This window comes from Protopterus annectens, chromosome 1.part0 (assembly GCF_019279795.1).
Source record: "Protopterus annectens isolate FY-2018-M chromosome 1.part0, PAN1.0, whole genome shotgun sequence".
NCBI lineage: Eukaryota > Metazoa > Chordata > Ceratodontiformes > Protopteridae > Protopterus > Protopterus annectens.
Genome location: NC_056725.1, coordinates 1596707339 through 1596723398, shown reverse-complemented (window position 1 = coordinate 1596723398; position 16060 = coordinate 1596707339). Strand labels below are relative to the sequence as shown.

The following is a 16060-nucleotide window of genomic DNA, read 5'->3' as shown; positions in this document are numbered from 1 at the left end:
CACTTTACCAGACTTCTTGTAGCAATTATTGTAACACACAAAAGTGCTACCAGCACTGAACATTCTACAAGGAAACAGCTCCAGCACTTCTTATTAATGCCCACCCCTCCAGGCATGCCTAAAGGTCAGTTCCTTGTGCTTTCTTATTAACCTGGTGAGCTTGGGCATCCTGAGGCAATGTAGCAACTGCCTCATGTACACTGACAACCCTCTCCTCTTATCTCCAAACACTCAGACTTGTGAGAGATGCACTTATATATCCAAATTGGAACCCACACACTCTCCAGCCAAGATTGGAATAGCTAGTCAAGAAGAAGAGAAGGTCAACAATTGCACCACACCACATGGAACACATAGCCCTCCAGAACACACACCAGCACTACCTTCACATAAAAACACAAACCACACACCCACCTTCGCGGAGGCTCTCAATAGAAATCTACCCAAACAGCAGAGATCTCTAAGGCAGAAACGCACTCGACCACCACACCACAACACAACACTAATCATGAGACACATAACTCTCTTAAACAGTGTGCCACTCAACCAAAGCCCCTAAGGCAAAACAGCATGCCCAACACACTAGTCATAGGTGACTCGATAGTGAGGTACGCTGATGTCCCACTCACTAGGTTGAATAAGGAGAAAGTAGCAGTCAGCTACCTGTCACGTGCCAGGATTCGCCACATAACGCACGCACTCATGTCCCTTAACAATGACCTGAGACGTACCTCCCTGGACTACATGAAAAGAGACATGGAGGAGGTCTCAGATTATGTAGCCCAGGCAGGTATGACCCTAGCCCTGAGCAGCCTCCTACCATCACCCAGAATGATACCACAGTACAAGCAGCAAATGATTGATTTCAACAATTGGCTAAGTTTCTGGTGTCATTCTAAGGGGATCCAGTATCTGTCTGCCTGGGATTACATGATTGACAGACCTCAATGCTTTGCCAGAGATGGCCTGCATCTGTCACCCCTGGGCTTCTGGATACTGGCCAAGGCTTTTGCCACCCCTATAGTGCCTTTTTAGGTGGTGTTCCAAAGAATAAATCCCCACCATAACAGCTACAAACAAATGCAATATGAGGGTCATGCTGCTCAAAGCTAGAAGTCTAAATCTCAAAATGCACTCGCTCGAAGCACTCCTTAAAATGGAGAACATCGACATTTGTGCTGTAACAGAGACCTGGTTCAAGGCAGCAGAAAGCACCCCTGCACTACCAGGCTATAACTCATTCCACACCTTTCAGCCTCGGCACTTGGACCAAAGCTCCAAAGGGGGTGGTGATTCCATGTTCATAAAGGATGCGCACACCTCCAGACTGGTAGCCCAACATAATGCATCAGAGATACTTCAGGTGCAGCTAACATTGAGTAAGACAGCGATTCAGGTCATAGCCTGCTATAGGTCCCCAGCCATGACCCAAGACTCACACTCTAAGTTCCTAAGCATCCTGGAGAATATTAGGGTCCAACCTAACACTTTCATACTGGACGACTTCAACTACTCCATTAACTGGGAAAACTATTCATGTACCAATATACTTGCCCAACATTTCCTGGAATTCATTAATTCCAATGCCCTGGACCAGCTCGTTCTTACCCCCACTAGAGGTAGCAACGTCCTTGACCTGGTCATTACTAATATGGGTGACCGTTGCTCTATACCAGTAGTCAACTCCTCCCTGGTTAGATCTGACCACAAACTAATCACCTTGGAAATCCACATCCCTCCCACCCCCGCGCAAAGGTAACCACCATGAAAAACTTCTCCAAAGCTAACTTTGGGCTCCTAAAAACAGAGGTGGCTAACTTCACAGCACCCATGCAATTGAAGAACAGCTGTATGACTGCTGAATCATACATTAATGCCTTGTACAAACATGTACACAAATGCATGGATCTCGCCATACCCTATAGAACCAAGACGCTCTCCTGCAAAAAAGAAAGCCAATCTGGAGGTCCTCTGCCATAAACAAACTCTACAACAGAAGGAGGAAACTGATGCAAAATAAGGTGAAGTCCCAAGACTGGGAAAACTCCCTTATCAGCCTCAACAAAAAGTTGAGATCCCTCATCAAATCCTCTAAATCTAGCTATGAAAACAGAATTGCAGCAGATAGTAAAGACAACCACAAGGCCTTCTATAGTTATGTAACGAATCTCCATGGCAATACCCAGATTTACTCTGAGCTACTGCAGACTGACACCTCCTATAAAGAACCAACAGATATTGCCAATATACTGGCCAACAGATTCAGTGCCAACTTTACCCCTCCCCCCAAAGGACCAATCACAATACCAGTAGATTGCCAGGCACTCAGTATTACTGCTGCACAAGTTAAAACAGCACTGTCCAAGGCCAAGAATACAGCTTCTATGGGACCTGACAATATCCCTGGCTGTGTTCTACATGAATTACAGAGTGAACTGGCACCTTACCTGTGTGCCCTGTTCAGTCACAGCCTCACCTCAGGCTTTGTCCCTAACGAATAGTGCACTGCTACAGTCATCCCTCTCCACAAAGAAGGAGTGACTACAGACCCTGGGAACTATCGCCCCCATTAGCCTGACAAGTCTGATATGCAAAGCTATGGAATGCATCATCATGGACCTAATAAACAAGGATGTAGGGAGTCTTCAAACTCTGGATCCCACACAGTTTGGTTTTGTGAAGGGTAGATCATGCCTGCTCAACCTGGTCAACTTCTTTGAGTCAGTCAGCAGAGCTGTGGATGAAGGCAAGGTGGTTCATACCGCCTACCTTGATCTGGCCAAGGCCTTTGATACCATTCCCCACTCAGGAATCATAGAAAAATTCACTAAGCTAGGCATCAACCCCTATATCACTAGGTGGGTTGCAAACTGGCTCACAGATAGAACCCACAGTGTGAAAGTAGCTGACTCCAAGTCAGACTGCCGACCAGTCACAAGTGGTGTCCCACAGAGTTTGATCCTGGGTCCTCTCCTATTTATCTATTTCTCTGACGTCTAGGCCAACAGGAATGAACTCTGGCTGACAATGTTCACAGACGATTGCAAGTTAGGAGCCATAATTAACTTCCCAAGTGATGTTGACATCCTACAGAAAGGCCTCACTGAGACCAACGACTGGTGTCAGAACCATGGCCTTATGCTCAATGCCAAAAAATGTGTCATCATCCCCTTTGGGAAAAATCCAGTTCCCATGAATTACCACATTGATGGTAGTCCACTGAACACAGAAGGCATCATAAGAGATCTGGGAACACAGGGTGACAGCAACCTCTCTTTTGACCACCGCATTGCCACTGTGGTCAGAAAGTCCTTCTATGTGGCACATCTTATTACGAAGGGTTTGCATCCAGGAAGAAAGAAGTCATTATCTCCCTCTACTCTTCCCTCATTAGGCCAGTCATCGAGTATAATACCCCATTTGGCATGTACCTCACTAGACACCTGAAGCAACTAGGGAGGCCGCAAAAGTACCTCACAAAGAGGATCCCAGGCCTTAATCACTTGTCCTACATGGACAGACTCAAGAAACTCCCAACTATTCTCTGTCTCATGTCGCCTACTTAGAGGCGATCTCTGCTTGACATATAAAGCCATGTCTGACCCCAGCTCTGTTAGAAATGCTGCATCTAAAGAAATCCCAATCCCTCTGCACTACACACTCCAGAGACCTCAATCTCATTACCACATTCAATAGATCAAGCTAGAGGGACAGGTTCATAATCCAGAGACTGCCCATGCTATGGAATAGACTTCCCATACATGTCAAGCGGAGCGACTCACTGGCCCTCTTCAAGAGAAATCTTAATGAGTGGATGGGAAATAAAAAATTCACCCTGGGGATCACTCCATTTGCTCTACTCGACAGAGGCACTGGGAACTAAGGTTGGGTGGCACGATGCCAGGGTAATCCTATGGGCTAGGCTTGTAAAGGCTCCAGGGCCATTATTCTAGTACACACCTATGAACCTGTGAATCTATACATGTCCAAATGGAACAGATTTTCTGTCTGTTGCCTCTCGCAAGACCAAGATCGCTTATCAGGGCAGGTTCCTATGTTTCTCTTTTATTTGTATGATGTGCTCCATGCTGAGTTAGCATATCTTTCAGTTAATGCTCACCTGTCAGCAGTTTCTGCCTTTCTCCCCTTGACTCCTACTCTGGCCTCTAGATCTAAGGTGAAGCAATTTCTTAAAGGCATCCTTCATATCAAGCCTCACAGGAATCCAGTTCTGCCTTCCTGAGACCTCTGTATTGTTACTGAAAAAGTGACTCAGGCTCCTTTTGAGCCTGCAGCTTCAGCTTCTTTATGACATTGTGATATGTCTGAACTTCATGCTCTCGTGGCTGTCCCTTCCTTTTTAGTTTTTCATGGAGACAGGGTGTCTGTTTATACTAATCCTTCTTTGATGCCCAAGGTGGTCAATGGGTTGTCCCTTAATCAGTCTATTCATCTTCCTACCATTTTTCCTTCTCTGCTGGCTGCCTTTGAAAAGGTTCTTCACAGTTTGGATTTGCATAGCAAGCTCAGATATTATTTAGATAAAAACTAAGGATATTTGCAAATCTGATCAACTTTGTTTCCTTTCACCCCAGGACTACGGGTTTGGCTGTTTCTAAGCAAACCATCTGATCCTGGATTTCTCGGGTCATTTCTTTTGCTATTCTTTGCATGGTAGATGTTTCCTCCATGTAAAGGTTCACTCTACCAGGACTGTTGCCTGCTCTGGTGTTTTTTCAAGGGGCTGGATACTAATTCCATCCACGAATCTGCTACTTGGTCTTCAGTTCATACCTGCACTGTGCAGTACAAGTTACATGTTATTTCCAGGGTTAGAGCTGGCTTTGCAAGGGATATCCAGCATGGGTTTCTAGAGACCTCTCCAATGCTTTCCTCCTCCTCTGTGTCATTGTGAGCTTTTTTATTCTTCCTTATGTCAGAAATACTGCAACAGTGATATGGAAGGACATAGTACAGTTGTGTAAAATCTTAGCATAACAATAGATGTCCCTCTTTTCACTAACGTGGTATTCGCTCTCTTCCTCCTGCCCCTTTTGCTCTGGCCCCATTTTTTCTTGCCCTCCTGTCCTAGGGATTCCTCTACATTTTCTCCTTCTGGATGTATATATGTATTTTTTGTCTCTAAGATTATGATGATCCTCCTGGGGCTTTTGCAGTTCTGAGTGTGTGCGTCCGTATGTCACCTTTATGCCATACTCCTTGCATGTGGAGCATATGTGTGATGTACAGTGCCTGAAAGTAATAAAGGCTTTGGTATACTGGCCAGATGTTGGTCTTGTCCTTCGCAGGAGATCTCTTCTGTTAGGAATATATATAAGAGAAGGACACCTGTTGTTATCATAAGATTTTATGCAACTGTACTTTCTCCCCCACATTGATGTTAGGCAGTTGAAAAATAATTTTTGGCTGCGTTCAGTACCACGTTGTGGTGGAGACCCATGCTGATCTACACAGCCAAGTGATTTCTTGAATTGCTCTGCCGTATAGATGCCTTCCTGGAGGCAGTTCTGGGAACAGAACACATTGGTAATTAGCATATGCCCCCCCCTCCAAATGCACCCTTGGCATTCAGCACTGCCACTGTTGTCTAATACAAAGCCCATGCAGCACTATGTAAGGGCCATTGCTGAACTGGTGGAAATGTACAGTGAAGTGTACACAGTGGTGTACAAGTCAAGGTTCCTTAATTAATATGTCCCATAAAAGTGGATGGTTGCTTTGGCTATTCAGTTTTAGTCCTTTTCAGTCCTTGTATATCATTTGCACTTGTGCTTGTAGGAAGATGCATTTGTCATGTATATCTGAATGTGTACATGAACACATGCATAAAATTGGCCAGGCTTGTAATTATTTATGTCAACATATGTATACTAATATATTTAAATTTTTAAACATATATGCAATTGTATACATAAATATTTATATTTTACCTCTTGTGTATACAAGTATGCTTGTTGTTGGTTGTGTGTTTTTAGAAGGATTTTCATGCGTTTGTTCAAGGTTATGCAGCAACTGTGTAGGTGATTACATATAGGTTATGTAATGAAATATATTTAATATTGCAAAACATGTATACTGATTGGACAAAAACGTGCTTGTTATATATATAAATTAGCTATACAAAAAAGTCTTGCAGCCGGATTGATATAATGAAAGGAAAGTAAAGTTCATAGGTAGGTACTAAGTTATTGGCCCTAAGGCATAATTAAGCCTAACCAAAATGTTTCGGCTTGTGCCTCCCACGTGATTTAGTTACCTGCGCCTCTGTCGAGCAGGGCCACAGAAGTGATTCCCGGGGTGCATTTCCTGTTCCCCCTCCACTCCTCAAGATTCTTCTTGAAGAGCACTAATGAGGAGCTCTGCCTCACATATATGGGGACCTTATTCCAGAGCAAGGGGAGTCTCTGGAACATGAATCTGTCCCTCCAACAAGTCCTGTTTATTCTTGAGGTCAGGTTAAGGTCCCTAGAGCGTATAGCTCGGGTAGACTGGGTTTTCCTTAGGTGGAGCATTTCCATCAATTTGGGGTTTGACATAGCCTTGTATGTCAGGCAGAGATCACCTCTGAGTAGCTAGTATGCAGCCGAGTACAGTTGAAGTTTTTTTAGTCTGGTGGCATCTGTTTTAGGCCCATTATCCTCTTAGTGAGGTATTTTTGCGGCCTCTCCAGTTATTGCAGGTGCCTAGTAAGGTACATCCCGAATGGGGCATTGTACTCAATAATGGGTCTAATTAGTGATGAGTAGAGGGGGACAATAACTTCCTTTTTTCTAGATGCAAATCCCTTTGTGATAAGGTGGGCCATGTAGAAGGATTTTCTAACCACTTTCGCAATGTGGTTATCGAAGGAGAGGTTACTATCCACCTGGGTCCCTAGGTCTGTCATCACACTCTCTCTGTGTTAAGTGAGCTGCCATCTATGTGGTAATTCGTAGGTACTTGTTTTTTCCCAAAGGGGATGACCATGCACTTTTTGGCATTTAGCTTGAGGCCAGGCTTTTGGCACCATGTATCTGTTTCAGCAAGACCCTTTTGAAGGATATCTACGTCAGTAGGAGTCTCAGTTATGGCACCCAGTTTGCAGTTGTATGCACACTTTTTTAGCCATAGTACCTCTGTGTTTGCTTGTACCTCAGAGAAGTAAATACCGAACAGGAGAGGTCCCAAGACTGAGCCCTGGGGTACTCCACTTGTCACAGGTTTGGAGTCGGACCTAGCGTTTCCTGTTTTCACTGCATGGGTTCTGTCAGTGAGCCAGTTAGCAACCCATCTTGTAATGTAGGGGTTTATGTTTAGGTTAGTGAGTTTGTCTATAATTCCCGAGTGGGGAATGGTATCAAAGGCTTTCACAAGGTCAAGATATGCCGTGTGGACCACCTTTCCCTCATCGACTGCTTTGGTGACCGTCTCGAAAAAGTCAACCAGGTTTAGAAGACATGACCTGCCCTTTACGAAACCAAACTGGGTAGGGTCTAGGGTTTGTAGGTTCACAATGTTGTTGTTTGAGTTCCATGATGATGCGTTCCATGGCCTTGCAGATGAGGCTCGTCAGGCTGATGGGGCGATAGTTCTTGGGGTTGGTGGTAGCACCTCCCTTGTGAAGCAGGACAACCGTTGCCATGCACCATTCAGTGGGCACATAGCCTGAGGTGAGGCTGTGGTTGAACATGGTATTTAGGTGAGAGATTAGTTAATTTTAGATTTCATGTAACATGCAGCCTGGGATGCTGTCTGGTCCCATGGATGCTGTGTTTTTTGCTTTAGAAAGTGCTGTTTTCACCTGGGTGTCTGTGATTATGGGGACAGCGCAATCTTCTGGTATAGATATGGGCCCTTTAGGGGTTGAGGGTGGGATAAAGATGTTCATCGTGCATACAGCTGCAGTCATAACAGATGGGTTATCCTGCCGTCAGGCGGGTCCTCGGTCGGCCGAATTCCAAAGTCTAGGTCCGGCGTCGGTTGTCGTCGCTTCTTCCCTGACGTCAGTGCGGCAGGGGTATAAAAGAGGCAGCCAACGCCATTTTCTTCAGTCTTTCTTGCCGCGCGGTGCCCGAAGCAGAAGCAGTTCGCAAGTGCCGGTCGGCCAGCTCCTGAGATTTACGAAAGTATTTCAGCCAAAGTCTTCTTGAAAGCTAAGTACCCTGTTGGGGAAACTTTTCTTGCCTCAGACCGATGTCAGACAAAGTTAATAATTGTATTTCATGTGGGAAGCAAATACCGCATAAGGATTTCCACTCTTTCTGCATACCTTGCTTAGGCCCAGACCACGACGTCTCGGCCTGCCGTTTTTGTGCTAGATTTAACAAGCGCACTATTAAGCGTCGGGCGGAGTTCGCCCTTCACTTTTTTGGCAAAAAATTTAATTATATTATGTCGTCGGATACTCCGGCTCCAGGTTTGAGCAAAAAACGCAAAGATAAGGACCGACGTACGATGTCTGCACCTCCTACTGAAACCATGCTAAGGCTGACTACCGGTTCTCCGGTACTCAGCGAGGCGCCTACGCAGCCCCTGAGTACCGATGACAATGCATTACCGGTGTCTTCAGTACCCGAGGTCGCAGGCTCCTCGGCCCCCATTCCTACTACAGATACCAACGCCACTCCTGGTGGGGAAACTCAGAATTTTGACAGGCCTGCCATTTCTCAACGGGTCTTCAGGCCTTCCTCCTTCTCTATTAAAGCCTTCACTAAATCTAAAGCAGCCATGAAAACCAAAAAAAACAGGTTCCTCAGACCTCTCTCAAGGCACCATGCCTAAAAAACAGATGCTTAAAATGGCTGAGGATTTGATTACTCTTATCAAGGGTTCTCAACCCCCCTCTGACAAAAGGCCCAGATTAGAGGAAGACTACCCTTCCTCAGATCAAGCTTCTATTACCTCAGAACTATCTGAGGACCAGGATTATGCCTATTTTCCATTCGAAGACTCTGATGCAGAGGAGTCTATTCCCTCGGTCTCCCCCCCCCTGAGGACTTCTCTTTTCGGGAAACCCTGCATACATTGAGGGAACACTTTCACTGGGAAGGCCAAGATTACTCAGATTCCAAGAAAAGGCTCAGGGAATTTCTTCTGCTCCCCCAGCATAGGCCTCTGGCTATCCCTGTTTTAGATATATTGGATGATGTGTACACAGAAGCCAGCCTTAATCCAGATTCTTTGCCTCCAGCTCCTGTTAAACCAGACAGGTATTACCGGGTTCCTGATTCTCACCAGTTCCTATATAAAAGCCATACTGCTGACCCAGAAACAATTTCACAGGGTTCCAAGGGAATTAAGGCCTCTACTGCTAAAAACCCATTACCTTCAGAGAGAGATTCCAGAGCTTTAGAAAGGTGGGGGAAAAAGGTGTACACCTCGGCCACTTTAACCATGAGGGCATTAAACTGTCAGTTCCATATGTTAAAGTATCAACAGTTTTTGATATCTCAGCTGAAAAGCAAGATGACACAACCAGATTTAAAAAAGTTGCAGGATTTGTTGCATGGTGCAGAGCAAATGGGTAAACATACCTTGCAGTGTGGTTTCGATGCTTTAGAGGCCTCATGTAGAGCTGCTGTTACGGGGTCTGTTATACGTAGGCATGCTTGGCTCAAAGAGCAAACCTTACCAGATCATGTCAAAGCTAAATTATTAGATGCACCTCTTCAAAAAGATGTATTGTTTGGTGTTAAAGCTGAGGAGGTGCTAAAGAAAATGGAGGAAAAAGCTAAATCAATGCAAACAGTGAAAGATTTCTTGCAGGTACAGCCTCCACGTTTCAGCAGAAACTGGCTTTCAAAAAATTGGTCCTTTCCAGCCACGGACAGACCTCAAAGGGGCAGATACAGGCATCCAAGGGGTAGAGGGCAACCTCAAGGATCTTTCAGAGCCAGACAGTGGCAAGCACCAACCCCAAGAGGTGGAGAAGATAGATCACAGTCTTTTAGAAAACAGACACAATGACTTCCCCCTACACCTGCCAAGCAAAGCTTTAATGGCAGCACCTTTGGGCGGAAAACTGACATTATTCTCAAAAAATTGGCATATTGTTACAAAAGACAAATGGATTCTGGACATTATAGACAGAGGCTACAGGTTCCACTTCCACACCCTTCCAAAAATGAGAGGCATGTCAAACCTGCCACAAAATCAAATGGCAGAGGCACAAAAACAAATTTCAGCTCTCATGGACATGAAAGCAATTCAAGAGGTACCTGCAAAAGAACAAGGTCAAGGGTTTTATTCCAGACTATTCCTGGTACCAAGGAAAGACAAAGATTGGAGACCTATCTTAGACCTATCCATCCTAAACACATATCTATAGGTGCCAAAATTCAAGATGCTCACATTACAGCAGCTTTTTCCCATGCTGGGCAAGGAGTCTTGGCTGGTAACATTGGACCTCAAGGAGGCATACCTGCATGTCCCTATCAGACAAGATTGCAGAAGATACCTCAGATTTCTTGCAGGTTCAACCCATTACCAATTCTCTGCATTGCCCTTTGGCTTATCTACTGCGCCCAGAGTGTTTACAAAATGCCTGGCATCAGTAATCGCCTTCTGCAGAGTACAAAGGATACAAATCTACCCATATCTGGACGACTGCCTGATCCAAGCGGACAGCAAGGACATACTACTGCAGCACCTGGCATTTGTAATAAAACTGTTGAACTTCCTGGGATACACAGTCAACAAAAAGAAATCAAAACTAATACCCTCTCAACAAATAATTTTCCTGGGTGCCAGCTTGGATACAACCACCCAGATGGCCTACTCACGCCAGACAAGCAAGGACAACTGTCTCAATACTTCAGAAAAATGGCAACTTACACCAGGCTAACTGCAAGGAAAATCCTGCAGGCTCTGGGATTCATGGCATCTTGCATCCTACTAATCCCGTGTGCAAGGCTGCATATGAGGAAACTTCAATGGTACCTAAAAAACTTATGGTCTCAACACAGCCACAGCTTGGAAGCAATTATACCACTCATTCCATGCCTTCAAAAGGAATTTATGTGGTGGGCTCAAGCTTGCCAAAGAAACACAGGTCTTCCTTTCTGTGTACCTCAAGCAACTCAAATCATCACAACAGACACCCCAGATTATGCCTGGGGAGCACACATGACAAATCAGTGCATTCAGGGAAAATGGACCCGAAAAGAAAAGCACCTTCACATCAACCAAAAGGAAATGCTAGCCGTGCAAAAGGCTATTATGACCTTCACAGGCCTACTGCATCCAGGCCAGCTATTGATAAGGACAGACAACACCACAGTGATGTGGTACATAAACAATGGGGGGAACTCATTCATACCCCCTGTGCAGGCAAGCCATGACCCTATGGAACACAGCACTGGAATTGCAAATTCAACTACAGGCACAATTCCTGCCAGGGAAGGAAAACTCACTGGCAAACAACCTAAGCAGAAATATGACAGATCCACACGAATGGAAGTTGCATCCTCAAGTTTTCACAAAGATAACTCAGGCATGGGGACAGCCAGACATAGATCTCTTTGCTACCCACAGAAATTGCCAGTTGAAAAAATTTTGTTCAAGGACTTATCATCCACAAGCCTGGAAAGTGGACGCGCTTTCCTTCAATTGGGCAACGTTGACAGTCTATGCCTTCCCGCCTCTTCCTCTGCTGCCCAAAGTTCTATTAAAAGCCAGAGCAGAGAGGCCGAAAATGATTCTCATTGCTCCAGACTGGCCAAGACAACACTGGTATCCGCTCCTGAAGAGCCTGACACATTCCCCACCATGGACCCTACCTCTAGTCCCTCTTCTGTTGTCCCAGCACAACTACAAAACTCTTCACAGCCATCTCAAAACTCTAAATCTAGCTGCATGGAGAATTCCTTGATTTCCCAACAGTTTCTCCTCTCCAAGGAGGTGCAGGACGTCATCTTGGAGGCCAGAAGACCTTCTACTAGAAAGGCCTACTCCGCCTAATGGAAAGGATTTTGTGCCTGGAATCAAGAAAAGGGACAGAATCCTTGGGTAATAAATATACCTCAAATTTTACAGTACCTAGCTGAGATGTTAAACAATGGACTTTCCTTCTCCTCCATCAAGATCCACGCTTCAGCCATTTCTGCACAATACAACACAGATCCTCCTTTATTCTCTCATCCTCTCTGAAGGCAGTTCCTCAGAGGGGCAAAGAATATAAAACCCCCAAGGAAACCACCAGTCCCTGCTTGGGACCTCAACTTCGTATTGGAAAAGCTGACCCTTCCTCCCTTTGAGCCAGCTTCTTCAACAGAGTTACAGTACTTGTCATGGAAAACAGCCTTTCTTCTGGCTATCACCTCAGCACGCAGGGTTTCGGAGCTACAGGCCCTCATGGCTGTGCAGCCATTCATCATTTTCCATCAGGACAGAGTTTCCTTACGAACCAACCCTACCTTTATGCCAAAGGTAGTATCCAGTGTAGCTTTGAATCAGACTATCCACTTACCTACCTTTTATCCTAATCCACAAAACAAAGGAGAAAAACTACTACATTCCTTGGACATTCACAGGCAACTTTGTTACTATTTGGACAGAACAAAGCCATTCAGGAAATCTGAGCAACTCTTTGTGTCGTATGCTGCAGGTGCTCAAGGAAAGGCTATTTCCAAACAGACAATTTCAAAATGGATAGCCCACTGCATACGCTTTTGTTACTCATTTCATGGAAAAACTGTGCCTGCATGCATCAGATCCCACTCCACCAGAGCCACAGCTACCTCTGCAGCCTTCCTCAGGGGGGTCCCTACCAAGGACATTTTGGAAGCAGCCACCTGGAGTTCAGTGCACACTTTCTCCAAGCACTATCACCTCCCACTGTACTCAAAATCTAGAGTGGGCTTTACCACAGCAGTCCTGCAGGGCATCCTAGCTCCTCCTAGTTCCACTTAGTGCCTACCACCCTTATTTAGCTTTGGGATTCTACCCATCTGTTATGACTGCAGCTGTATGCATGATGAACATAGTACAGTTTTGTACCTACCATAAATGTAGATGTTCGAGTGCTCATACAGCTGCAGTCCAGGTTTCCCTCCCTCCATCCCCTCTTAGGACAGGCTTATGACAAACACTTTTCATATAACCTTTTTGGGGTATTCTTTTATGGTGTATTTGCTTGCAACTACTGTTTTTGATTTATCAACATTGCATCTTTGCATAACATTACGTTTGCCTTCCTTCTGGGGGCACCTGACATCTGGGGCAAGAAAAACTGAAGAAAATGGCGTTGTCTGCCTCTTTTATACCCCTGCCGCACTGACGTCAGGGAAGAAGCGACGACAATCTACGCCGGACCTAGACTTTGGAATTCGGCCGACCGAGGACCCGCCTGACGGCAGGATAACCCATCTGTTATGACTGCAGCTGTATGAGCACTCGAACATCTACATTTATGGTAGGTACAAAACTGTACTTTTGCACTGAACCTGTCTGCCAGTATATTGGCGATATCAGTTGGTTCCGTGAATTTTGAACCATTATGCTGTAGCTCAGAGCAGATCTGAGAGTTCCCATTTAGGTTCTTGACATAGCTAAAAAATGCTTTGTGGTTGTCTTTGGTGTCCGTTGCGATTTTTCTTTCAAAGCTCACCTTTAAGGATTTTGTAAGGGATCTTAGCTTTTTGCTAAGGTTGGTCAGGGAGCTCCTCCATTCCTGGGTTTTTATTCTTTTTTGTAATTTCTTCCATCTATTATAGAGCTTGTTTATGGCCGGGGTCCACCAGACTGGTTTCCTTTTTTTGGAGGAATAGGTCTTGGTTTTGTTCGGGATGGCACGGTCCATGCACTTGTGTAAGTGCTTGTAGAGTGCTTTTGTGTAGGCTACAGCAGATTCAACCAAATTGTCATTCTGTATGGGAGTAATGAAGTTTGCCACCTCCGTCTTAAGTAGCATAAAGTTTGCTTTGGAGAAGTTTTTCACTCTGGTTTCCTTGGGGAGGGAGAGGGTAGTATGTGGATATCGAGGATGATGAGTTTATGGTCTGATCTAACCAACGAGGACTTTCCCTCAGGTATGGAGCATTTGTCCCTCATGTTGGTGATATCCAGGTCCAGGATATTGTTGCCCCTTGTGGGGGTGTTGATAAGCTGGTCCAGGGCATTTGAGTTAATATATTCCAGGAAGCGTTGAGCAAAGGTATTAGTGCTTGAGTAGTTTTCCCACTTAATGTATGGGTAATTGAAATCACCCAGTATTAGGGTGTTTGTTTGGACCCTCATGCTTTCTAGTGCCTTGAGGAATGAGGAGTGGGGGTCTTGGGGCAGGGATGGTGATCTGTAGCAAGCTACAATCTGGATTGCAGTTTTGCCCATTGTCAGTTGCACTTGGATAATCTCTGAGGCATCATACTTTGCAACTAGTCTGGAGGTGTGGTTATCCTTGATGAATATGGATACGCCTCCTCCCTTGGTGTTTCGGTCCAGGTTTTGTGGCTGAAATGAGTGGTATGAGTTGTAGCCTGGAATCACAAATGCAGTTAACTAATTAAAAATGAAAGAATAATGCACTGAAAACTTAACGAAATATCTCTCCAAGCAGCAGAAACACAGCAGTTATTAAACATAACAATAAAACAAAAAAAAAAAATAACAGATAGATTTATTTACATTTATTTACCAGGGTAGTGCACTGATCAGTATTGACCAATTTCAGGTTCAGCCTGGGATAAGAAAACATTTTAAGTAATGTGTGTATCTAAGAAGCAGGTATGCAACACTGCACACATGCATGTAGAACTATGCACTTTAAGAAACGTGTGTATCTAACAAGCAGGTATGCAACCCTGCACACATACATGTGGAATGTGCACTTTGAGAAATTTATGCAGGTATGCACCTCTGCACACTTACATGTAGAGTTGTGCACTTTTAAAACTGTGTGTATTTAACAGGCAGGTATGCACCTCTGTACATGCAGGCAGACAGAAAGACTTGGGAATGGTAAACGTCAGCTCCCACTCCTTCCAAGGTATAAAAAAAGTCTTCTTGTGGAAGTAATTTGTCAGAATACCATCAGTACTACATGCACGTGAATAATACAGTAAAGCTAATGTTTATAACTTAACTGTGTCTTTCTTTGACAGGCATTTATGTAATTGGCTTCAGTTTTCCTGTTGTGCCAAAGGGAAAAGCACGGATCCGGGTTCAGATCTCTGCTGCGCATAGTGACCAGGACATTGATCAGTGTGTGGAAGCATTTATTGACGTTGGCAGAAAGTATGATGTTATATCTTAAACAGCCGAGGAAAATCATCTACTTCAGTAAATGGGATTTGGAGCATTTCTGCATGCCTTATTTTTTATTAGTAAATTATATTTCATTTTAGATTAATAAAATAAATGTATAATTTAATCATGAAGATTATTTTTCTAGCAGTATTTCATCTGAGACAAGCAAATGTGGGCCCAATAAAATGAAAAGTGCAGATATGCAGATATTATAAGCCTTAGTTTAACAAATGCGTTGACAGCTCACTGTGAGAGCAGGAGGACATCAGGTGACAGTTTAGAGGCGGTTCATGTTTATAGACTTGGAGTCTGGATTCATTCTTGCCCTACTGTTTCGCATGACTGTCCTGTTTCTGTATTACTACAAGAAGTGCCTGCCTTTCCAGAATAAACTATGAAATATTGCATCCCTGTTTTTTTCCACTGCATGTTTCTGATGTTTTTGTACAAATACAAGCTGCTAGTAATGGATGTTTATCAATGCCATGTGTTTTCTTGCTCTAGTGATAAACTGATGTAAAATGATAGCATGTCAGAGCGAGATAGCAGTATAGGAGGAGGACAGTGGAAGTTACTTGCCAACTAAAATTAGGATTCATGGTAGTTTACTTTTGGAACTAAGCAAACATTTATTGAAAAGCAAAAGATTATACAGTCATATACTTATCTGTTCATGTTACGCTGTGTAAATAAACAAAATAATCTCTACAGAAGTATTTATAGAAAACTAAAGCGCATTTAGCAGATTTATTAAATAGTAAAATGTGCTGAAAATAAAATGCTTTAGGAATGAAAACAAATAATTAATACTCACATA

At 44.2% G+C, this 16060-nt stretch overlaps 1 protein-coding gene across 1 annotated transcript in view; it reads left to right on the top strand.

The window, feature by feature from the left end:
- Positions 1-15648, top strand: part of GCAT (glycine C-acetyltransferase) — a 507826-nt gene extending 492178 nt beyond the window's left edge. The window contains exon 9 of the mRNA XM_044068107.1: positions 15099-15648. Within this exon, the coding sequence (XP_043924042.1) occupies positions 15099-15250 (152 nt within the window). The 3' untranslated portion in view covers positions 15251-15648. The remainder of the gene's footprint in view (positions 1-15098) is intronic.
- The last annotated feature ends 412 nt before the right edge of the window (positions 15649-16060 follow it).